The sequence below is a fragment of the Henckelia pumila genome, chromosome 2, assembly GCF_033568475.1.
Source record: "Henckelia pumila isolate YLH828 chromosome 2, ASM3356847v2, whole genome shotgun sequence".
Classification (NCBI taxonomy): Eukaryota; Viridiplantae; Streptophyta; class Magnoliopsida; order Lamiales; family Gesneriaceae; genus Henckelia; species Henckelia pumila.
The window spans coordinates 125,412,317-125,438,340 of NC_133121.1; the positions used below are offsets into that span (position 1 = coordinate 125,412,317).

The following is a 26,024-nucleotide window of genomic DNA, read 5'->3' on the forward strand; positions in this document are numbered from 1 at the left end:
TGGATTATGACCGTGATGTGAAGTTCGGCTGCTTTTTGTTTCTTCAGGGTTTTTCTTAATGTCAAGTTGGAAAAACTTATGGAATTAACTCGTCAATACTTCGAACATGTTAAAATTATGTTACATTTTTATGCAGCGACCAAAGATTTCTGCCCTCGGAAAACCACATCTGCTGTTTGTTCACAAGACAACTTTTTATCCGAAGGCTGTATTGAAATTGAGTGGTGAGGCAATAGATAATCTATTTCCGGATTCTTATACAACTTTGAAATTATTTTATCCATTTCATTCGTGAATTAGATTTAAATACATGACCCATATATGATATATGTCATCTACACAATTTAACAATTAGTGGGAATTTTTTTGTTTCGTTGTGCAGTAGTGAAGTCTTTTTTCGATACAATGCGCACACATATATATGCGCTAAATGTTTTAACGTAAATAACTAAGATTTCTTGGCTTAAAATGCATAAAAACCGAGAGTAATGGCAGAGAATTATTCAGGGTGGATATTTATCAATATTTGTCGGATCTATTTAAAAAATAATGGAATCCACATGAATTGATAGATCTAACCTTTGAATTTATATTGAGTACATATAAAATATCATTTATTTCAATCTTTAACATATGTCGGTGTGATTAGCTGTAGACTGGCGCTTCGTAAGTTGTCTTAATTAATGGCGTATAAATTTAGCACATCACATTATTTGATCCTATTATCGGATATTCTTTCATCAGTTGAAGTTATCAAGAAATTTCTGACGATCTTTTTTGGACAAAAAGGTAATGATACGACATTAGTATCCATTTATGTATGTTGAGTTTTTATTAAAATTCAGGAATATTAAATCTCTGTTCATCGAATATTATTCAGGATTTATGTCTCTCAATTTACTTGCCCTCAAATTTTATCAAAATAAGCATTTTAACAAAGTAGAACTTCTCAAGGCGAAATTTATTTATTTATTTATTTTTAAAAAAGGACGTGGAACCTGACATCATTTCGTAAGCGGAGAAAGTTCTTGCTATTCATGCATAATTCCATCAAATGCATGTTTCAACACATAATACAGTGATGCAATTCTTCACAGGTCAAATTACAATAATTTCAAAATATAAATTAGAAAATCGAATATTGCAAAAAAAAAATGCAAATCGATCACCAATTGGAGCGATTTACATTAGCTATTTCAAAATATAAATTAGAAGTCGAGAAAAATGGCACCTGTGCATGCATAAATTACATGTGAGTAGTATACCTAACGTAATCGAGTCTCAACTTGAATAATTTTACCTTGCAAAAGAACAGTCCCCGATTTCTTTCCAAGCCTACGTTTGGCCTTGTGCAAATTGATCGAGTGATTGATGTAAAAGCAATATTTTGGCGAGATGACCATGGAGAACTGCAGGTGAAAACATGTAATGGCAGAGAATTAATCGCCCAAACTATCTCCTGCTGTTTGTTGTCTTTGTTTTGTTTAGGTCGGCAAGTTCCTCAACAAGCTTTCTGCTTAGGAATATCGACTTGAACTTTAACCAACTGGTCACCTCTCTTATTGCTTTTATTCAAAAAAGGGACGCCTTTCTTAGCCATGAACAATGTCGTACCTGGTTGCGTACCAAATGGAAATTTGAGGTCAACCATCCCGTCTACAGTTGGCACCTTCATTGTTGTCCCTAAAATGACATCTATGTAAGAAACCTTGCAAGTGTAAAGGATATTGGTGTCATCCCGTTTCAAAACAGGATCTGGAATCTAACATCTCCAGAACATGTATTGCAAGGAGTTACGTTTTCGCCAGTCCCACCACAAGTGGAACATGTTGAGATCTGTTGGAAAACACCCAGTGGGGTCCTTCCTTGCGGATGAGATTAACTGACCTTGACCTCCACATTTAGATGGTGTGGTTCCAGGTTTCGCTCCTGATCCATCACAAGTGCTGCAGCTCTCAAGACGAGTTATTTCTATCTCTTTCTCCACACCAAATACATACGGCTTCTTTAAAATTCAAAACCAGATTATAGATCTGGTCTTCACCTTCTGTGGCTCGGTTGCGAGATGCCCATGCCACCCATTCCTTCAAATAATGACTCAAATATGTCAAACGGATTGCTGAAATCCTGCCATGGAGAATGCAGAAGAACTATATTTTGAAGAAAAGATCTTTGTGCTACTTATGTAAGAAAAGAGACTTACCCCCATACCCATTCCAGCATCTTTAATCCCCGCCTCTCCATATCGTAGATGGACCGTTTTTCATCATCCGACAAGACCTGTTACACATGTTCTCCAATAATTCATTAAGTTGTACATGCTTCCACAAGCACGCATAGTTCACAAAAGGAAGCCATGTATCATTTATAAGGATCAGACATTATACCTCATAAGCATTGCTAATCTCCTTGAACTTTTGTTCTGCTCCAGGTTCTCTGCAGTTGCAATGCAACATTTTCAGCTGCATAAATGCAATATTTAATGAACTAATTTATTGATTCACTACATTGATGTTATCTTTGGGTCTTGCCAACATGAAATTTTATTTTTGCGCTGGATCACGACAAAGTGCACTGGTTAAGTGAGTGAGAGTGAAAAAATTTAAAAAAATAACACAGAGTGAAACGTGAGATAAGAACAAGCTAAATCATCCATTATCCTTAAAGTATTCATGAATAAATGTCTTGAAATATGAGGAATTGAATGGGGATTGACTTAACCTGGCCTCGGGAGACAGTGTCACGGTCAGGGGTCAAAGAAGTCGGAGTCGGTGGCGGAGATCTGGGCGGCAACAGCCGGTCACCAAAAGCACCGGTGGAGTGGGTCTCGACCTCGACGAGATAAAGGGCTTGAGAGCGAGATTTCAAGTCTACATCTGGAGTGGAAACTCGGTGGATAGAGATATGATCTTCACCGAGAAGAAAATTGGGGAAATTAATTGTTTGACGAGAAGAATTCAAGAATTGGGTACTAGCATCGGGCGGTAACTTCGATCCTAGCCCATGACTATTAGCCGATGCGATTGATGGAACTATTTTATTGGTTTAAATCATATGGGTTTCACATCAATCACATATAATTTGGATCAATTATGTGCTTCTACCTACCTGATGGAATAAAAACCATGGGATAGGACTAAATAAACCCTTCCGGGCCCCTGGTCAGCTGTGAAAATTTTAATTATCACAAAATTTTTATAAAAATTTAATAGACTAATATGTCCTTAAATTTTTAAAATTTTTGCACACAGCACCCTCCAATCCAAGTTGTGGTTGCACGCGCTTATTTATGAGCATTTGGTTTTTTTTTTTCATCTGCTTTGACTTTATTGACCTCTTTTTTTTGAATAAATATCTTATTTTTCTTACCAATAAAAGGCCTATATTACAATAAATTTTTTTTGTCTTTTTAATATTTATGAGAGCAAAACAAAAAAACTAATAAATATTACACCATGTTTGGATGCATTTTTTCCCCAAAAATTATATCCTTAAATCTTGATTGATCTTCATTTATTTGAAAAAAATTACAATTAAAAACTTGAAACACATCATTCCAAAAATCATTATTGGTGAAAACTTTGATAATATCACATTGCATAAATATTTAATGATTTTTCAAGATTATGTAATAAAACTTTAAAATAATATATATTCGTCCAAATATCTAATACATTATTAAAATAAAATAAAATACAAATACAAAATACAACATATATAAAATAAAATCATGTTAACAAATTTCCCATGTCCAAATTATATATATTATATAAATATTTAAATTTTCTCTTATAAATTGATAATGTTACTCTTTAATTGATTAAATATATTTAAAAAATTCATTAGTAATTTCAATTTCTAAATCGATTTATTAAAATATATATTACTCAAAAAATTATAATTAAATATATAAATATCATTAATGTAAAATTTATAATATTAAATATTAATTGTTAATTCGATTTCATTTTAATGCGTGGTTTTAACGTTCTAAATTTTTGTTCTTATAATTTTAAATTTTAAGTTAAAAAATTAATTTTTTAAATCATAATATTTTATTAAAAAAATATAGCAACATCCTAAATTTTTATTTTAAAATAAAATATTATTATCATAGTTAAAATATTTATATTTTAACATTATTGAAATGAAAAACCAAAATAAATATAAATTAGTTTTAGTATTTAATTTTTAACATTATAATATTATATATATATATATATATATATATAGTTTATATTGAAATTTTAGATTATAAAAACTTTGTCTTTAGTTTATTTAAATATACAAACAATAACAGAATAATATTATTTTTAATGTTAATTTTTTTTATTTTTCTCCAAACTTTGATAATATTTGTAAACTAAAATTTTACATTTTAATAATTTTTTTTATATTTTTGTGAAAAACTTTTGATTCATATATATATATATATATATATATATATATATATATATATATGCTAACATTTGGGATATAATATAAATAATATAACATTTTAACATCAAAATAAAAATCTTTCGTTTTACTTATAGGGAATATTGTCAAAATGGTTCTGTAAATTTGCCTATTTTGTGTTTTGGTCCTGTAAGTATTTAATTTTGGGTTTTGGTCCTATAAGTTAAGTTATAATTGGTTTTTAGTCTTTTTTTTCATAGAATGTTGACGTAACATCAGAAAATACTAACGTGACAGCTAAAATGCTTAAGTGGCATCGAGAAATAATGATGTGTCTGTTGTGACATCAACAATTAAATGCTATGTTTTTAAAATCGGACTGTACCGACCGGTTCAACCGGTTCGACCCGGAACCGATCACTGATTTGATCCGAAACAGTCCCAAAAACCATTTTAACGATTGAACCGACAAAACTGGTCAAGAACCGAAAAATTGGTTTTTCGGGTTTTGTTTTGAATTTTTTAAAATTTTTAATTTTTAATTTAATATTTTATTATGTATACATGATTATTTGAAATTTTTTTCTTCGTTAAAAATATTATTTATTAATATTATAGTTTATAATTTTTTGAATATATTTATATAGTTATTTAGTTTTCAAACTACAATAAATATATATATTTTTCTATTTATATAAATTTTTTAGGTTTTTATAATTTAAAGTATATTATTAATTATATTATATTATATAAACGGTTTTTCGATCTGATCATCTGGTTAAAATAGTCCAACCAGTTGGATCGTTTTTTAAGTTAGATCGGTTTGATCACCAGTTCGGTTATAAAAACATTGTTTAAATGAAAAAAGGACTAAAAACAAAATATAACTAAACTTACAGGACCAAAACCCAAAATTAAATAATTATAAGACCAAATCAAAAAAACAAGCAAACTTACAAGACTATTTTGGCTATTATCCCTTACTTATATATGATATAAGAGATTGTGATATTATTTTAAAAAATTTAGTTGCTAAGATATAAAATTTTGTATATGAGTTGTTAAGGTAAGATAAAATTATTATAAAAAAAGTGATATTGTAAAACAAAAATGTGCTCATAATAAATTAATTAAAATTGAGTATTATTAATAGTACTGATGCATATAAAATATTAAAAATACAAAAAAATTATTTATATATATATATATATATATATATATATAATCTAAAACTTTTGTCTTAAGATATTTTAATTATTTCTCATATTAGTTTTTTCGTTTTGTTCTCATTAACATGAATATTTGTTATATAATATATTTAAGAATTAAATATTAATTTGCATGTACTTCTCGTATCCTCTCCATTTTTCATTTTATTTTATTTTTTTGACATTTTTTGTTTCTTTTGTAATAAATGGGTCCACATTTTGTAAGTTTTCTCAAATATAGAACTTTTATTGGTAAGAAAAATAAAAGAGTAATTTATTCTAAAAAATGAGGGCAATAAAGTCAAAGCAAGTGGAAAAAAAAAAACCAAAAAAATCATAAATATGCGCGTGCAACCACAACTTGGATCGGAGGGTGCTTTGTGCAAAAATTTTAAAAATGCAAGGACATATTAGACTATTAAATTTTTATAGTGGGTTTTGGACAATTAAAATTTTTACAGCAAAAATTGTTTTAGATCTGAATTTCCTTAACCATGGTTGGGTTGGAAAGAGAGTGGAGTTAAGGAGAAACAAATATATGCAAGAGATATTTTACTAAACCATCCCATTCTTTTTTTACGTTTCCACGTGTCAACAAATGTCCGTTCAAGGCAGCATCGACTTAGCCCCTATCGGGTTTTTTTTTTAATTTTTAATTTAAAAAAATCAAATATTTCAAAAATAAAACGTGTAAAAAAAAAATTCAAAAATACTTTAAAACACTGTCATTGACAGCAGACCCTGCAAAATAATTTTGCAGCGTCCGCTGTCAGTTGCCACATAGGCACCGTCGTACGCTTCAACTAGCAGCGGACGCTGCTAGTTGTATGGGACTTGCACAGTGTTTTAAAGTATTTTTGAAATATTTTTGTACACGCCTTATTTTTGAAATATTTTATTTTTTTAAAATTAAAAAAAAAAACCCTATCTATCCCACTCTCTCCCATATTCAAAATGTGTGTGTCTATATATATATATATATATATATATATATATTCAGAGAAGATTGAATCGGAGATTAAGAAGTTCCAAACTTTCTATTACATATCCGATTATTATTTGGGTGTTTTTGCTTGAGCTGTACGAGATGAAAGTCTCATATACGGTTCTGAGAGGGGGGTTTTCACCTATCTCAATAAAGTCTATGATTGGTTCGAAGAACGTCTCGAGATTCAGGCAATTGCGGATGATATAACTAGTAAATATGTTCCTCCCCATGTCAATATATTTTATTGTTTAGGGGGAATTACGCTTACTTGTTTTTTAGTACAAGTAGCTACGGGGTTTGCTATGACTTTTTACTATCGTCCGACCGTTACTGAAGCTTTTGCCTCTGTTCAATATATAATGACGGAAGCTAACTTTGGTTGGTTAATCCGATCAGTGATGTAGCACCTGGCGGACTATTAGCTAGTGTGTATCATCTTACCAGAATAGAGTATGGTGTGGATCAACCAGAAGAGGTATGCATAAAAGTATTTGCCTCAAGAAGGAATCCTAAGATTCCGTCTGTTTTCTGGGTTTGGAAAACTGTGGATTTTCAAGAACGAGAATCTTATGATATGTTGGGAATTTCTTATGATAATCATCCACGCTTGAAACGTATCTTAATGCCTGAAAGTTGGATAGGATGGCCGTTACGTAAGGATTATATTGTCCCCAATTTTTATGAAATACAAGATGCTCATTGAATGATAAGAAAGGAATTTCCACTTATATAATTTCAGAGATTCAAGGATTGTACTTTCTGTTCTAGATTCACATTAACCAGAATAATGGAAGTCTCATTTGTATAGTATATTAGCAGTGAATTATGAATAGGTTAACAAAAAAAAGACAGAATTAGTGATTCGTTGGGATTCTTACATTTATTTGTAAGATATTTATTTCGTATGAATTTGCGCCTATTGCTTAGACCGATTCTAGAAAGTCACGTCGGGACGAATTAGGAAATCGAATAGGAAATAAAATACAAAGCAATGAAAGGGTATGGAATTCGATTGATTTGTATTGTATCTCAACCGAATCTTGTCTAATTCAACTTCGGCCCTTTTTTTTTGGTCTTTGAACCAACTAATTGAACCTTTCAAATAGGTATGAAATGAAGTATTGACATTCTTTTTGATAGAATTTTATTTTAGATAATTTATTTTATTATATTTATTATTTATATTTATTTTATAAATATTTAAGAATATTTAATTTACGAAACTCTACCCATCTATTTTATAGATGGGGTATATTTGCTCAAGATAGATAAAAAAAAAGTATCTATTATGATCCAGATTCGAAATCAATATGTATCTCGCTTCATATCAATTTTTTTTCTAAAAAAAGAAGGACCTCATACAATACAAATTAACCATGTGCCAGGAACCAGATTTGAACTGGTGACACGAGGATTTTCAGTCCTCTGCTCTACCAGCTGAGCTATCCCGACCATTCCCAATGTAGCATCCCATCCTCATTTTATTAGAGGACTGAGGTCTATGTCAATTAAAGGGACAAGGGAAAATTGCAAAGTTTTCTCCAAGTCCTCTAATCTCTTGGATCTTTAAAAAGACGACTTTGTAAGTGTCGGTATGTGTAATGCTATTGATTGTGAATAATTCCAATAGGGATTCTTTGAATGTATATTCTATATCACATGTGAGAAGAGAAAATCATTTACGCCCAAAGACATTTGTAAAATAATTAGAAAGATAAAAGAATTTTGAACCGTTAACGAACAAAACGGATAGGATAAATATTTTGGGAGTCAATTATAAGATTTTTTGGGGATAGAGGGTTATATATATATATATATATATATATATATATATATATATATATATATATATATATATATATATATATATATTTATATTTATCTTTATGTATTTTTTCGTTCTTCTCCTAAAAGTATTGGTTTTTTCTTTATTTATCTTCATCTTATTTGAAAATTTTGAACTATTTTGTGCTTTTTAATTTATGATTTATACTAATAATTATAATATTTAATGATAATAATATATGATTCAAAAAATTATAACATGATTTAATTCAAATATTTGAATAGTCGGATAACAGACATGATAAAAAATAAAAATTGACAAATATATTTATATGATATAATTGATAAAACAATTTATAAGTTATCATATGTCTTTTTTAAAAAATTTAACTTTACACAATCGCAAATGTTTTAGTTTTTAATTTTGTTACATTAATATATATATATATATATATATATATATATATACATTTAAAATAAATGAAATTCATTTTCATCTATAAATATAAAAAGTATTTTAAATAAATTTATTATTTATGTTAAATAATTATTACTTCAAAGAGAAAAACAAAAAATAATAAGATATATTAAAGATACAAATTTCTGTAATTGTATGAAAAGTTTACAAATCTCTATAAAAGTCATACGAAAAGTCAAAAAAAATACATGGAAATCTATTTGTAACTTCGTGAGATTCTATAAAATTCAATAAAAATCCATCAATTCCACAAAAGTCTATTATTTTAAAAAGTCACTAAAAGTCATTAAAACTCTGAATTGAATACACCTCCCTAAATCTTTCCCATGGAATACACCCCTAACAAGTGAAAATTTAATAAATCTTGAAACAACATAATATTTATATAACATGAAAATTAACAACATTAATTTTGGTTCTTTAAAGTACCGATGCATGTGGCACACGTACATCGACAATGACACTACATACATCAGCGTTATGTAAACGTCTTGCAAGTGCCACATAAAATAAAAATCATGTTATAAGAAAAAAAAAATCTAAAACGATATATAGAAGACCAAAATCGTACAAAGATAATTATACTTAAAGTATAATAGTTTACATGTATAAAGATCGAACAACAGAAAATCAAGATTAATAATATTGTAACAAACATCTATTATTATTATTATTATTATTATTATATATAAATGCAAGTTAATTAATTTTATTCTTTACCGAACGTGTGCAGTATTAATTATTTTTTTTGAAAGGTGTGCAGTATTAATTATTAAGATCATTTAATAAGTTCCATAACCCAATGTCCGTAAGCACAACAAACAACCTTAAAATCCGCAAAACCAACATGAACTGAGAGGGCCTCAAATTCAGATTTGGTTCTTTCTTTTCCACCTGGAATAGCCCACATGTTAATATCCAATTGAGACACATATTTCGAATAAAAATCAGTTCGTGGCTTTTGAGGAAGAATATTTTCCACCACGATCACCTTTCCTTTGTCTGCCAATGCTTTGTAGCATTTTTCTAGAAGTTTTAAGCATTCTTCGTCCTCCCAATTGTGCAGCACTGCCTATATATATATATATATATATATATATATATATATATATTCAAACTATATCATCAGCACATATATATAGATAAAAATACGATTGAATAAATGTTGCACGCACACACCTTCAACATAATTGCATCTCCTTTGGGCACTTGGAGGAACATATCTCCGCCTATGTGTTCCACTCCTACAACATTATTCAAACAAAAAACGATAAAAAAAAAAAATTTAATATAAAACGATTATTCGTCTTTTTTTTTTTATTATTTGCAAACACTACCTAACTCTCGTACTTACCTTTGTAGGCCGGGGCATTTTTCACCACATGAGGCAAATCCAAGTTGATGCCTCTAACGTGAGGGTATTTTGAGATTATCAAATCGAGAGTCGAGCCATTCCCACCGCCAACATTCACTAGTGTACTTAGTCCCTCGAAACCATTGTATTTCTCGACAATTTTTCTCATGGTAAGAGTAGATAGAGTTGCCATTGCACTGTTGAATATGTCGTTGGATTTGGGATTTGATGCCATGTGTTCCACCCAACTTTGGCCATGGAAATTTTCGAATAAATTTGAACCTTCAAGAACCGCATCTTTTAGTCCCTCACTGCAAGATAAATTTTTATTTAATTTGTTGGTGAAACAAAAACATAACCAAAGTCAATGATATAATAATAAAAATAATTTAATTAACCCCACACACACACACATATATATATATATATATATTAATATCACTTGATCAATGAATGATTAATACGAACCGCATGGCTTCAATCCATTTCAGTTGGATTTGTAGGGCAAGAAAATGCGCCAACGACATCCCGTTTGCGTCCGCGACGAAGAATTTTCCTGCCGGTGCAAGCCCGTAACATACTCGATCATGAGACGTTGTAGGAACATCACGATCAGTACTACTCAGAAATATTGAGTGAGTGGCCAGCACCCGAAGCATGGACTCCAGCACTCGGGTTGCTCCCTGAACATCACGTGTCGGAAGCTTTGAAGCGATTTCGAAGGCCGACATGTGGGCCCCATCTCCGGACTTGCTGATGATCCCGAATAGGTCGAGTTGGATTGCAGCTTTCAAAACCGTTTGGAGGATACCCGAATTGCACGCCATGATGCTAGTCACATATGCTTCATCTTCTTCGTCGCCGCGGTATACGAAATCGTCGTCGCGATTAGGATTGCCTTGCCTCTCCATATGTTTATCGAGCAGCTGCTTTGATCTTATCTCAAGAATTTCTCAAAGTCCATGTGACCTATATATAAGCACCTGTTACGCCTTAAACGCATACAAATCTCGTGTTATGAGATTGATGTTTCTAATGCATTAACAAGTCTCATAATATTATGTTTTGATGATTACAAAACTCGGTTAATTGTTACTAACCATTTAAAGTGAGATTTTGCAGATTAGATTTATTGAAAAATAAATTATTGGAAGTTATTTTGAAGTTATACATGTATTTATAAAGTCTTGTATTGCTCATTGAATGGATGAAACATTGTTAAAAGATATGAAGAAAAAGACAAGAAGAAGCCAAAGAATGGAGCAGCAACTTCCGAAAATTACTGGAAATTTTCTATGACTCTAAATCGGATCTCCACCGGTCATAATCTAGATAAAGAAGTGTTACAAGTACTGTCCAGCTTTGAGAGCAATCCAACGGCTAGAATGAGAGATATGAATTTTTCCATATATGCTGCACAGTACCCACTTCTGCAAGGAACGAAACCATGAAGATTCGACTTCAGAAATTAACTGGGATTGTTTGAGACATCCAAATCAAATCTCACCAATCAGATTCAAATTTAGGATGTTTTACAACCTCTGTCCAAAATTCAGATCAATCCAACGGATGGATATGGAGATATGAATTTTTCAAATTTGTTGCACAGAACAGGTTCGAAAACATGATGAAGCGACTTCCAAAAATTACTGGAAATGTTTGACTGTTCAAATCAAATCTTCACCGTTCAGAATGAAGCTCTGGATGTTTTAAAGCTTCATTTCAAATTTCAGATCAATCCAACGGTTAGATTGGAAGATATGATTTTTCCACAAAATCCGCTCAGTGCTGGGAAAAAGATGGCAGCGACGCCGAACACTTTTTGTCTCTCCTTGACTTCTTAACACACGCTCCAAGCACTCAAATCATATTCAAATCTTTGCCAACTATAAATAGAGGTCATCCAAGGTCATTTGGAGACATCCCAACTCATCTTTTCTCTCTTTTGCAAGCAATTTCTCACTATCAAAGTGTTTGTGTGATATATTTGAGAGTGTTTGTAAAAATAGTTTGTGAGTTGGTTGTGCTATTATTGTAAGCACTTGAGTGTGAAGCCAAGTGTGTTGTGCTATCGTTGTAAGCACTTGAGTGTGAAGCCAAGTGTGTTGTGTTGAGGCTATTCTTGGAGCCCTTAAGGCCAAGTGTTCGAGTTGTATCGGCGCGGTGATCGTGTCAAGTTGTAAGGCTATCCTTGGAGCCATCAAGGCCAAGACGTTCGAAGTGCTAGTGGATCCTTGGTTAATCGACTTAACCAAGAAGGGGAGACATAGACGATTTATCGTCGAACTTCCATAAACATCTCTTATCCCTTTTACTGCTTTATTTACATTACGCATTTATTTACCGCACTTATTATTTGATTGCTTAAGTCTTCCGCTTGCGTACTTGCATAATCGCTTTAAATTGCTAAAGTTGCCAATAAAACCTAAATCCCCCCCCCCCATTAGGTTCTAACAAGTGGTATCAGAGCCACTTTTTTACAAAATATTTTCAAAAAAAACTCTATGGCAAATCTAGCGAGCGACTATGCTCAAGGGCAATCAACAAATCGTCCTCCTCTTTTCAATGGCATAAACTACGGATATTGAAAAAACCGAATGTCCCTATATATCCAATCCGTAGATTATGATCTTTGGAAAGTTACTGTGAAAGGCCCCTACATACCTACTAAAGAGGTTGAGGGTGTCAAAATTCCCAAGGGAATGGACGACTTTTTCAAGGAGGACATGCGATTAATTTCTCAAAATGCTAAAGCCATGAATATTCTTCATTGTTCCTTAGATATGAATGAGTACAATCGGATCTCAATGTGCTCATCATCTAAAGAGATATGGGACAAATTGGAGATATGCCATGAAGGGACTAATCAAGTCAAAGAAACGAAGATCGATCTACTCCAACTCAAATATGAAACATTCGAGATGAAATCAAACGAAGATGTAGATACTATGTTCCGAAGGCTTACTCAAATTATCAATGAGCTAGCCCAACTCGGGGAACAATATCCAACCAAACAAGTGTGGAGGAGAGCTCTACGCGCCTTACCCAAGGAGTGGGATACCAAGAAGACGGCCATCATCGAGTCAAACAAAGGCGACACTGCATCCTACGATCTTGATCAACTACATGGGACTCTAAAAACCCATGAGCTGGAATTATCAACCAGAAAGGAATTAAAGAAAGAAGATACAAAGGCAAAGGGGATTGCTCTATCTAGCCAATCCAAAGAAGATGATGATGATGATGATATGGCGCTCTTCGCAAGAAAATTCAAACGATTCATGCGAGGAAACAAATTTCAAAAGAAGCTGGATAAGGAAGTTACTTGCTACAACTGTCAACAACAAGACCACTATGCAAATGAGTGTCCTCTCAAGAAGAAAGTTGACAAGGGAAAAAAGAAAGCACTTCTAGCCACTTGGAGCGATAGCGACGATGAAGAGGAGGAAGCCAACATCTGCCTCATGGCTAAAAGTGATGACATCGTCTCCGACGACGATGATGAGGTACCTTCCTATGACGAACTACTACATGCATATAAAAACATGTTTGATATGGCTAAATCTCTTAGAAAAGAAAATAGAAAGCTCAAACATGAATTAGAACCTAAGGAGCATGAAAACCTAAGATTAAAGGATGACATAGCTCACTTAGAGAAATCTTTTGATAAATTCAATGTAAGTAGTAATAACTTGAATAATTTACTAAGCATGCAAAAATGTAGTTTTGATAAGGGTGGAATAGGGTATGGTAAAAAATCTATAGATTTCACTAGTCTAATTGCTAAAACAAAAATGAGATCACCCCCTGCATGTTCTTACTGTTGTAAAATAGGACATGCTAGACATAAGTGTAGATACTTAAAATATCAATATGATAAAAAGAGCTATATGAAATGGAGGTCTAAGAGTACTTAACAACTCATCAGTTGGAATTATGAGATCATGATCTAAGGGAGTTCATCATAGACCGGTTTAAATTGCCTTGATGCGACTGGTCTTCCTGATGAACGCTGCTCTGTCCAAGAAAATAGGTTTTTAAAGAGGCATAGCCCTACCTACTACTGGGAGCACTCTTAGAAAGTGGCGATGATGTCGCTATGAGAGACTGAACTCTTGGAAATCTGTTTTGTATTTTTCTTTTCTAACACTGTGGACCCAAAAGAACTAAAAGGTACCAAAATCTCTTCTTGTAGGGAAATAGGAAAATTGTTCTCCCTAGCATATGGTATCTAGACATTGGATATTCTAGACATATGACGGGGAACAAGGAGCTACTTCAATCAGTCAAACCAAAGGAGAAGGGAACTGTAACCTTTGGAGACAACAACAAAAGAATCATTGAAGGAATCGGCTCAATAGGTATATCTGAATCTTGCCTGATTGATGATGTACTCCTAGTGAAAGAGCTTAAGCATAATCTATTAAGCATAAGTCAATTGTGCGATAGAGGTTATGAAGTCAAATTCACTCCCCAACACTGCACTATATCACTCACGACTGACAAATCCATAAATTTCAAAGGATATAGAAGTGAAAATGTTTACAAGGTTTCTTTAAACAATTTATCTTTATCAAATATTAAAAGCCTTGTATCCTTGAATGTTGATGACAACATTCTTTGGCATAGACGACTAGGTCATGTTGGTCCTAATACCATAGAAAAACTTTTTAAACTTGATTTAGTTGTTGGTATGCCAAAACTCAATTTAAAATTAGATTCTATTTGTGATGCATGTCAACTTGGCAAACATACAAGGGAATCTTTTAAAAGCAAAAATTTTATATCAACTTCTATGCCCCTTGAACTTCTTCACCTAGATCTATGTGGTCCCTCGAGGAACGCTAGCCTAGGAGGGAAGCTTTATGCATTTGTCATTGTGGATGATTTCTCACGATTCACGTGGACATTGTTTTTAGCCCACAAAAATGATGCCTTTGATTATTTTAAAACTTTTGTGAAACGTGTTGAGAATGAGAAAAATCTTTCAATAAAGCAGATCCGTAGTGACCACGGAACTGAATTTCAAAATGAGAGTTTTTCAAACTTTTGTGAAGAGAAAGGCATCGGTCATAATTTTTCTTGTCCTAGGACTCCTCAACAAACGGGGTCGTTGAGAGGAAAAATAGGACACTTGTGGAGATTGCGAGGACCATGATATGTGAGCATTCTCTACCAAAATATTTTTGGGCTGAAGCAATGAACACTGCCTGTTACATTATCAATCGCGTATCAATAAGGTCAATTCTCAAGAAAACTCCATATGAATTATGGAGAGGGAGAAAGCCTAACATTTCTTACTTTCAACTTTCGGTTCCAAATGCTACATACATAACAATGGTAAGGACAACCTTGGCAAATTTGATGTCAAATCCGACAAAGGTATCTTTCTCGGATATTCTACCTCAAGTAAGGCCTTTAGAGTTTTTAATAAACGCACTTTACTTGTTGAAGAATCTATGCATGTTATTTTTGATGAATCTATGTCTACTATTGTTCGCACTAACATTGATGATGTAGAATTACTCGAAGAAGAGTTGGCTTCCTCAAGCCTAAATGATATAGATGTTTCCGTTGAGAAAACACCACTTCCGAAGGATTGGACGCTTCACAAAGATCACCCAATGGATCTTATCATCGGAAGTCCTTCGAAGGGAGTAGCCACTCGTTCTTCTCTTAATAATATTTGTAATCATCTTGCCTTTGTTTCGCATGTTGAACCTAAATGCATAGATGATGCTTTGTTAGATGATGCATGGATAATTGCGATGCAAGATGAGTTGAATGAGTTTAAACGCAATGATGTTTGGTTTCTTGTTCCTAGGCCGCATGATAGATCTATCATTGGTACTAAATGGGTGTTTAGGAATAAACTTGACGAGCATGACACTATCACTAGAAATAAAGCTAGGCTTGTTGCTAAAGGATATAATCAAGAAGAAGGCATAGATTATGATGAAACTTATGCGCCTGTTGCTAGACTAGAATCTATTCGCATGCTACTTGCTTTTGCTTGCTCTATAAATTTCAAGTTATTTCAAATGGATGTCAAGAGTGCATTTCTTAATGGTGAATTGAAAGAAGAGGTTTATATTGAGCAACCTGATGTCTTTGTTGATCTTTCTTTGCCTGATCATGTGTTTAGACTAAACAAAGCTTTGTATGGTTTGAAACAAGCTCCTCGAGCTTGGTATGATAAAATGTCTACTTTCTTGCTTTCAAATGGTTTTTCAAGAGGAAAGATCGACATTACCTTATTTACCAAGAATGTCAAAAATGATCTTTTGATTATGCAAATTTATGTTGATGATATAATTTTTGGTTCTACTGACGAAACTCTTTGTCAAGATTTCTCTAAGTTGATGCAGGAACACTTCGAGATGAGTATGATGGGAGAACTTAACTATTTCCTCGGATTACAAATCAAACAGTGCAAGGATGGGTTCTTTGTGAACTTTGGCAAATACATCAAGGAGATTCTAAAGAAGTTTAGAATGGAGAACACAAAATCATCATCCACACCGATGAGCACAGCAATCAGACTCGACAAGGATGAAAATGGTAAAACTGTAGATCAATCTTCCTTTCGTAGTATGATTGGCTCCTTACTTTATGCTACTGCTAGTAGACCGAACATTATGTTTAGTGTTTGCTTGTGTGCACGATTTCAATCATGTCCAAAGGAACGCATTTTCAAATATCTTTCAAATACTCCAAATCTCGGCTTGTGGTATTCGAAAAATTCTTTCTTTGATTTAAAAGCATACTGTGATGCCGACTTTGGTGGATATAAGGTGGACAGGAAAAGCACTAGTGGAACTTGTTTCTTTTTAGGAAACTGTTTAGTTTCTTGGTTTTCAAAGAAACAAAATTGTGTTGCGTTGTCAACGACCGAAGCCGAATATATGGCTGCTGGTAGTTGTTGTGCGCAAATTCTTTGGATGAAGCATCAATTGCTCGACTATGGTGTCTCTTTTTCAAAAATCCCTATTTTCTGTGACAACACTAGTGTCATATGTCTAACAAAGAATCCGATTCAACATTCGCGCACCAAACATATTGACATTCGTCATCATTTTATTCGTGACCACATCGAACGAAATGAAGTTGAACTTCAATATGTTGACACGACAAATCAAATTGCCGATATTTTTACAAAACCACTAGATGAAAATACTTTTATTCGTTTGCGTGGTGAACTTGGCATGATTGAGTTGTAATCATTTGTTGACATATTCTAAAGATAATGACATATTAAGGGGGAGCTTAATATAAAATTCGAGCAACTTAATTTTGGATAATACAAATTAATTGTATTTATTCAATATTATACGCTCATATTTTGTTATTTATATGAAATTTATGTGTTGCATTTTAGAAATCATATTTCAATTCTCATGTTTTTGCATACTTTTCCAGTCTTTTTGATTATCACAAAAAGGGGGAGAATTAGTTTGGTTAAATACTTTAACTAAAGGGGAGAGTTAGTATGGTTAAATGCATGAAGAATAAAATCGGTTATTTGATAAACAAACTCTTCTTCACTAAAATCGGTTATTTGATAAACAAACTCTTCTTCACTAATTGTTTAATTTAGGGGGAGTTTTATTCAAGCAATTATATTGTGCAAATTTGAATTATTTATTTAATATTGTACATTTATTTCTCCTATTTAACCAAGTTTTGTGATCATCAAAAAGGGGGAGATTGTTACGCCTTAAACGCATACAAATCTCGTGTTATGAGATTAATGTTTCTAATGCATTAACAAGTCTCATAATATTATGTTTTGATGATTACAAAACTCGGTTAATTGTTACTAACCATTTAAAGTGAGATTTTGCAGATTAGATTTATTGAAAAATAAATTATTGAAAGTTATTTTGAAGCTATACATGTATTTATAAAGTCTTGTATTGATCATTGAATGGATGAAACATTGTTAAAAGATATGAAGAAAAAGACAAGAAGAAGCCAAAGTATGGAGCAGCAACTTCCAAAAATTACTGAAAATTTTCTATGACTCCAAATCGGATCTCCACCTGTCATAATCTAAATAAAGAAGTGTTACAAGTACTGTCCAGCTTTGAGAGCAATCCAACGGCTAGAATGAGAGATATGAATTTTTCCATAAATGCTGCACAGTACCCACTTTTGCAAGGAACGAAACCATGAAGATTCGACTTAAGAAATTAACTGGGATTGTTTGAGACATCCAAATCAAATCTCCACCAATCAGATTCAAATGTAGGATGTTTTACAACCTCTGTCCAAAATTCAGATCAATCCAACGGATGAATATGGAGATATGAATTTTTCAAATTTGTTGCACAGAACAGGTTTGAAAACATGATGAAGCGACTTCCGAAAATTACTGGAAATGTTTGACTCGTTCAAATCAAATCTTACCGTTCAGAATAAAGATCTGGATGTTGTAAAGCTTCATTTCAAATTTCAGATCAATCCAACGGTTATATTGGAAGATATGATATTTCCACAAAATCCGCTCAGTGCTGGGAAAAAGATGGCAGCGGCGCCGAATACTTTTTGTCTCTCCTTGACTTCTTAACACACGCTCCAAGCACTCAAATCAGATTCAAATCTTTGCCAACTATAAATAGAGGCCATCCAAGGTCATTTGGAGACATCCCAACTCATCTCTTCTCTCCTTTGCAAGCAATTTCTCACTATCAAAGTGTTTGTGTGATATATTTGAGAGTGTTTGTAAAATAGTTTGTGAGTTGGTTGTGCTATTATTGTAAGCACTTGAGTGTGAAGCCAAGTGTGTTGTGCTATCGTTGTAAGCACTTGAGTGTGAAGCCAAGTGTGTTGTGTTGAGGCTATCCTTGGAGCCCTTAAGGCCAAGTGTTCGAGTTGTATCAGCGCGGTGATCGTGTCAAGTTGTAAGACTATCCTTGGAGCCATCAAGGCCAAGACGTTCGAAGTGCTAGTGGATCCTTGTTTAATCGACTTAACCAAGAAGGGGAGACGTAGACGATTTATCGTCGAACTTCCATAAACATCTCTTATCCCTTTTACTGCTTTATTTACATTACGCATTTATTTACCGCACTTATTATTTGATTGCTTAAGTCTTCCGCTTGCGTACTTGCATAATCGCTTTAAATTGCTAAAGTTGTCAATAGAACCTAAATCCCCCCCCCCCATTAGGTTATAACAAGTGGTATCAGAGCCACTTTTTTACAAAATATTTTCAAAAAGGCTCTATGACAAATCTTGCGAGCGACTATGCTCAAGGGCAATCAACAAATCGTCCTCCTCTTTTCAATGGCATAAACTACGGATATTGGAAAAACCGAATGTCCCTATATATCCAATCCGTAGATTATGATCTTTGGAAAGTTACTGTGAAAGGCCCCTACATACCTACTAAAGAGGTTGAGGGTGTCAAAATTCCCAAGGGAATGGACGAATTTTCCAAGGAGGACATGCGATTAATTTCTCAAAATGCTAAAGCCATAAATATTCTTCATTGTTCCTTAGATATGAATGAGTACAATCGGATCTCAATGTGCTCATCAGCTAAAGAGATATTGGACAAATTGGAGATATGCCATGAAGGGACTAATCAAGTCAAAGAAACGAAGATCGATCTACTCCAACTCAAATATGAAACATTCGAGATGGAATCAAACGAAGATGTAGATACTATGTTCCTAAGGCTTACTCAAATTATCAATGAGCTAGCCCAACTCGGGGAACAATATCCAACCAAACAAGTGTGGAGGAGAGCTCTACGCGCCTTACCCAAGGAGTGGGATGCCAAGAGGACGGCCATCATCGAGTCAAACAAAGGCGACACTGCATCCTACGATCTTGATCAACTACATGGGACTCTAAAAACCCATGAGCTGGAATTATCAACAAGAAAGGAATTAAAGAAAGAAGATACAAAGGCAAAGGGGATTGCTCTATCTAGCCAATCCAAAGAAGATGATGATGATGATGATATGGCGCTCTTCGCAACAAAGTTCAAACGATTCATGCGAGGAAACAAATTTCAAAAGAAGCTGGATAAGGAAATTACTTGCTACAACTGTCAACAACAAGGCCACTATGCAAATGAGTGTCCTCTCAAGAAGAAAGTTGACAAGGGAAAGAAGAAAGCACTTCTAGCCACTTGGAGCGATAGCGACGATGACGAGGAGGAAGCCAACATTTGCCTCATGGCTAAAAGTGATGACATCGTCTCCGACGACGATGATGAGGTACCTTCCTATGACGAACTACTACATGCATATAAAAACATGTTTGATATGGCTAAATTTCTTAGAAAAGAAAATAGAAAGCTCAAACATGAATTAGAACCTAAGGAGCATGAAAACCTAAGATTAAAGGATGACATAGCTCACTTAGAGAAATCTTTTGATAAATTCAATGTAAGTAGTAATAACTTGAATAATTTACTAAGCATGCAAAAATGTAGTTTTGATAAGGGTGGAATAGGGTATGGTAAGAAATCTATAGATTTCACTAGTCTAATTGCTAAAACAAAAATGAGATCACCCCCTGCATGTTCTTACTGTTGTAAAATAGGACATGCTAGACATAAGTGTAGATCCTTAAAATATCAATATGATAAAAAGAGCTATATGAAATGGAGGTCTAAGAGTACTTAACAACTCATCAGTTGGCATTATGAGATCATGATCTAAGGGAGTTCATCATAGACCGGTTTAAATTGCCTTGATGCGACTGGTCTTCCTGATGAACGCTGCTCTGTCCAAGAAAATAGGTTTTTAAAGAGGCATAGCCCTACCTACTACTGGGAGCACTCTTAGAAAGTGGCGATGATGTCGCTATGAGAGACTGAACTCTTGGAAATCTGTTTTGTATTTTTCTTTTCTAACACTGTGGACCCAAAAGAACTAAAGGGTACCAAAATCTCTTCTTGTAGGGAAATAAGAAAATTGTTCTCCCTAGCATATGGTATCTAGACAGTGGATGTTCTAGACATATGACGGGGAACAAGGACCTACTTCAATCAGTCAAACCAAAGGAGAAGGGAACTGTAACCTTTGGAGACAACAGCAAAGGAATCATTGAAGGAATCGGCTCAATAGGTATATCTGAATCTTGCCTGATTGATGATGTACTCCCAGTGAAAGAGCTTAAGAATAATCTACTAAGGATAAGTCAATTGTGCGATAGAGGTTATGAAGTCAAATTCACTCCCCAACACTGCACTATATCACTCACGACTGACAAATCCATAAATTTCAAAGGATATAGAAGTGAAAATGTTTACAAGGTTTCTTTAAACAATTTATCTTTATCAAATATTAAAAGCCTTGTATCCTTGAATGTTGATGACAACATTCTTTGGCATAGACGACTAGGTCATGTTGGTCCTAGTACCATAGAAAAACTTTTTAAACTTGATTTAGTTGTTGGTATGCCAAAACTCAATTTAAAATTAGATTTTATTTGTAATGCATGTCAACTTGGCAAACATACAAGGAAATCTTTTAAAAGCAAAAATTTTATATCAACTTCTATGCCCCTTGAACTTCTTCACCTAGATCTATGTGGTCACTCGAGGAACGCTAGCCTAGGAGAGAAGCTTTATGCATTTGTCATTGTGGATGATTTCTCACGATTCACGTGGACATTGTTTTTAGTCCACAAAAATGATGCCTTTGATTATTTTAAAACTTTTGTGAAACGTGTTGAGAATGAAAAAAATCTTTCAATAAAGCAGATCCGTAGTGACCACGGAACTGAATTTCAAAATGAGAGTTTTTCAAACTTTTGTGAAGAGAAAGGCATCGGTCATAATTTTTATTGTCCTAGGACTCCTCAACAAACAGGGTCGTTGAGAGGAAAAATAGGACACTTGTGGAGATTGCGAGGACCATGATATGTGAGCATTCTCTACCAAAATATTTTTGGGCTGAAGCAATGAACACTGCCTGTTACATTATCAATCGCGTATCAATAAGGCCAATTCTCAAGAAAACTCCATATGAATTATGGAGAGGGAGAAAGCCTAACATTTCTTACTTTCAAGCTTTCGGTTCCAAATGCTACATACATAACAATGGTAAGGACAACCTTGGCAAATTTGATGTCAAATCCGACAAAGATATCTTTCTCGGATATTCTACCTCAAGTAAGGCCTTTAGAGTTTTTAATAAACGCACTTTACTTGTTGAAGAATCTATGCATGTTATTTTTGATGAATCTATGTCTACTATTGTTCGCACTAACATTGATGATGTAGAATTACTCGAAGAAGACTTGGCTTCCTCAAGCCTAAATTATATAGATGTTTCCGTTGAGAAAACACCACTTCCGAAGGATTGGACGCTTCACAAAGTTCACCCAATGGATCTTATCATCGGAAGTCCTTCGAAGGGAGTAGCCACTCGTTCTTCTCTTAATAATATTTGTAATCATCTTGCCTTTGTTTCGCATGTTGAACCTAAATGCATAGATAATGTTTTGTTAGATGATGCATGGATAATTGCGATGCAAGATGAGTTGAATGAGTTTAAACGCAATGATGTTTGGTTTCTTGTTCCTAGGCCGCATGATAGATCTATCATTGGTACTAAATGGGTGTTTAGGAATAAACTTGACGAGCATGACACTATCACTAGAAATAAAGCTAGGCTTGTTGCTAAACGATATAGTTAAGAAGAAGGCATAGATTATGATGAAACTTATGCGCCTGTTGCTAGACTAGAATCTATTCGCATGCTACTTGCTTTTGCTTGCTCTATAAATTTCAAGTTATTTCAAATGGATGTCAAGAGTGCATTTCTTAATGGTGAATTGAAAGAAGAGGTTTATATTGAGCAACCTGATGTCTTTGTTGATCTTTCTTTGCCTGATCATGTGTTTAGACTAAACAAAGCTTTGTATGGTTTGAAACAAGCTCCTCGAGCTTGGTATGATAAAATGTCTACTTTCTTGCTTTCAAATGGTTTTTCAAGAGGAAAGATCGACATTACCTTATTTACCAAGAATGTCAAAAATGATCTTTTGATTGTGCAAATTTATGTTGATGATATAATTTTTGGTTCTACTGACGAAACTCTTTGTCAAGATTTCTCTAAGTTGATGCAGGAACACTTCGAGATGAGTATGATGGGGGAACTTAACTATTTCCTCGGATTACAAATCAAACAGTGCAAGGATGGGTTCTTTGTGACCCAAAGCAAATACATCAAGGAGATTCTAAAGAAGTTTAGAATGGAGAACACAAAATCATCATTCACACCGATGAGCACAGCAATCAGACTCGACAAGGATGAAAATGGTAAAACTGTAGATCAATCTTCCTTTCGTAGTATGATTGGCTCCTTACTTTATGCTACTGCTAGTAGACCGAACATTATGTTTAGTATTTGCTTGTGTGCACGATTTCAATCATGTCCAAAGGAATCACATTTGTTCGCCTTAAAACGCATTTTCAAATATCTTTCAAATACTCCAAATCTCGGCTTGTGGTATTCGAAAAATTCTTTCTTTGATTTAAAAGCATACTGTGATGCCGACTTTGGTGGATATAAGGTGGACAGGAAAAGCACTAGTGGAACTTGTTTCTTTTTAGGAAACTGTTTAGTTTCTTGGTTTTCAAAGAAACAAAATTGTGTTGCGTTGTTAATGACCGAAGCCGAATATATGGCTGCTGGTAGTTGTTGTGCGCAAATTCTTTGGATGAAGCATCAATTGCTCGACTATGGCGTCTCTTTTTCAAAAATCCCTATTTTCTGTGACAACACTAGTGCCATATGTCTAACAAAGAATCCGATTCAACATTCGCGCACCAAACATATTAACATTCGTCATCATTTTATTCGTGACCACATCGAACGAAATGAAGTTGAAATTCAATATGTTGACACGACAAATCAAATTGCCGATATTTTTACAAAACCACTAGATGAAAATACTTTTATTCGTTTGCGTGGTGAACTTGGCATGATTGAGTTGTAATCACTTGTTGACATATTCTAAAGATAATGACATATTAAGGGGGAGCTTAATATAAAATTCGAGCAACTTAATTTTGGATAATACAAATTAATTGTATTTATTCAATATTATACGCTCATATTTTGTTATTTATGTGAAATTTATGTGTTGCATTTTAGAAATCATATTTCAATTCTCATGTTTTTGCATACTTTTCCAGTCTTTTTGATTATCACAAAAAGGGGGAGAATTAGTTTGGTTAAATACTTTAACTAAAGGGGAGAGTTAGTATGGTTAAATGCATGAAGAATAAAATCGGTTATTTGATAAACAAACTCTTCTTCACTAAAATCGGTTATTTGATAAACAAACTCTTCTTCACTAATTGTTTAATTTAGGGGGAGTTTTATTTATGCAATTATATTGTGCAAATTTAAATTATTTATTTAATATTGTACATTTATTTCTCCTATTTAACCAAGTTTTGTGATCATCAAAAAGGGGGAGATTGTTACGCCTTAAACGCATACAAATCTCGTGTTATGATATTAATGTTTCTAATGCATTAACAAGTCTCATAATATTATGTTTTGATGATTACAAAACTCGTTTAATTGTTACTAACCATTTAAAGTGAGATTTTGCAGATTAGATTTATTGAAAAATAAATTATTGGAAGTTATTTTGAAGCTATAGATGTATTTATAAATTCTTGTATTGCTCATTGAATGGATGAAACATTGTTAAAAGATATGAAGAAAAAGACAAGAAGAAGCCAAAGTATGGAGCAGCAACTTCCGAAAATTACTGGAAATTTTCTATGACTCCAAATCAGATCTCCACCTGTCATAATCTAGATAAAAAATTGTTACAAATACTGTCCAGATTTGAGAGCAATCCAACGGCTAGAATGAGATATATGAATTTTTCCATATATGCTGCATAGTACCCACTTCTGCAAGGAACGAAACCATGAAGATTCGACTTCAGAAATTAACTGGGATTGTTTGAGAAATCCAAATCAAATCTCCACCAATCAGATTCAAATTTAGGATGTTTTACAACCTCTGTCCAAAATTCAGATCAATCCAATGGATGGATATGGAGATATGAATTTTTCAAATTTGTTGCACAGAACAGGTTCGAAAACATGATGAAGCGACTTCCGAAAATTACTGGAAATGTTTGACTCGTTCAAATCAAATCTTCACCATTCAGAATAAAGATCTGGATGTTTTAAAGCTTCATTTCAAATTTCAGATCAATCCAACGGTTAGATTGGAAGATATGTTTTTTCCACAAAATTTGCTCAGTGCTGGGAAAAAGATGGCAAAGGCGCCGAACACTTTTTGTCTCTCCTTGACTTCTTAACACACGCTCCAAGAACTCAAATCAGATTCAAATCTTTGCCAACTATAAATAGAGGTCATCCAAGGTCATTTGGAGACATCCCAACTCATCTCTTCTCTCCTTTGCAAGTAATTTCTCACTATCAAAGTGTTTGTGTGATATATTTGAGAGTGTTTGTAAAAATAGTTTGTGAGTTGGTTGTGATATTATTGTAAGCACTTGAGTGTGAAGCCAAGTGTGTTGTGCTATCGTTGTAAGCACTTGAGTGTGAAGCCAAGTGTGTTGTGTTGAGGCTATCCTTGGAGCCCTTAAGGCCAAGTGTTCGAGTTGTATCGGCGCGGTGATCGTGTCAAGTTGTAAGACTATCCTTGGAGCCATCAAGGTCAAGAAGTTCGAAGTGCTAGTGGATCCTTGGTTAATCGACTTAACCAAGAAGGGGAGAAGTAGACGATTTATCGTCGAACTTCCATAAACATCTCTTATCCCTTTTACTGCTTTATTTACATTACGTATTTATTT

General features: G+C 33.5%; 1 protein-coding gene, 1 non-coding gene and 1 pseudogene across 2 annotated transcripts; all 3 read right to left on the reverse strand.

Moving 5' to 3' along the window:
• Nucleotides 1–1,057: 1,057 nt before the first annotated feature.
• On the reverse strand, nucleotides 1,058–3,127 carry LOC140878349 (chaperone protein dnaJ A7A, chloroplastic-like; annotated as a pseudogene).
• A 4,846-nt stretch (nucleotides 3,128–7,973) lies between these two features.
• On the reverse strand, nucleotides 7,974–8,046 carry TRNAF-GAA (transfer RNA phenylalanine (anticodon GAA)). Its single transcript has one exon. It is a non-coding gene; the product is annotated as a tRNA-Phe (tRNA).
• A 1,589-nt stretch (nucleotides 8,047–9,635) lies between these two features.
• On the reverse strand, nucleotides 9,636–11,082 carry LOC140878350 (caffeic acid 3-O-methyltransferase-like). The gene is made up of 4 exons (XM_073281951.1): nucleotides 10,680–11,082; nucleotides 10,212–10,522; nucleotides 10,037–10,101; nucleotides 9,636–9,929 (listed from the first exon to the last, which is right to left on the reverse strand). Exons 1-4 carry the CDS (start codon nucleotides 11,036–11,038, stop codon nucleotides 9,636–9,638), a joined length of 1,029 nt encoding a protein of 342 aa, XP_073138052.1. The 5' UTR covers nucleotides 11,039–11,082.
• Between the last annotated feature and the right edge of the window lie 14,942 nt (nucleotides 11,083–26,024).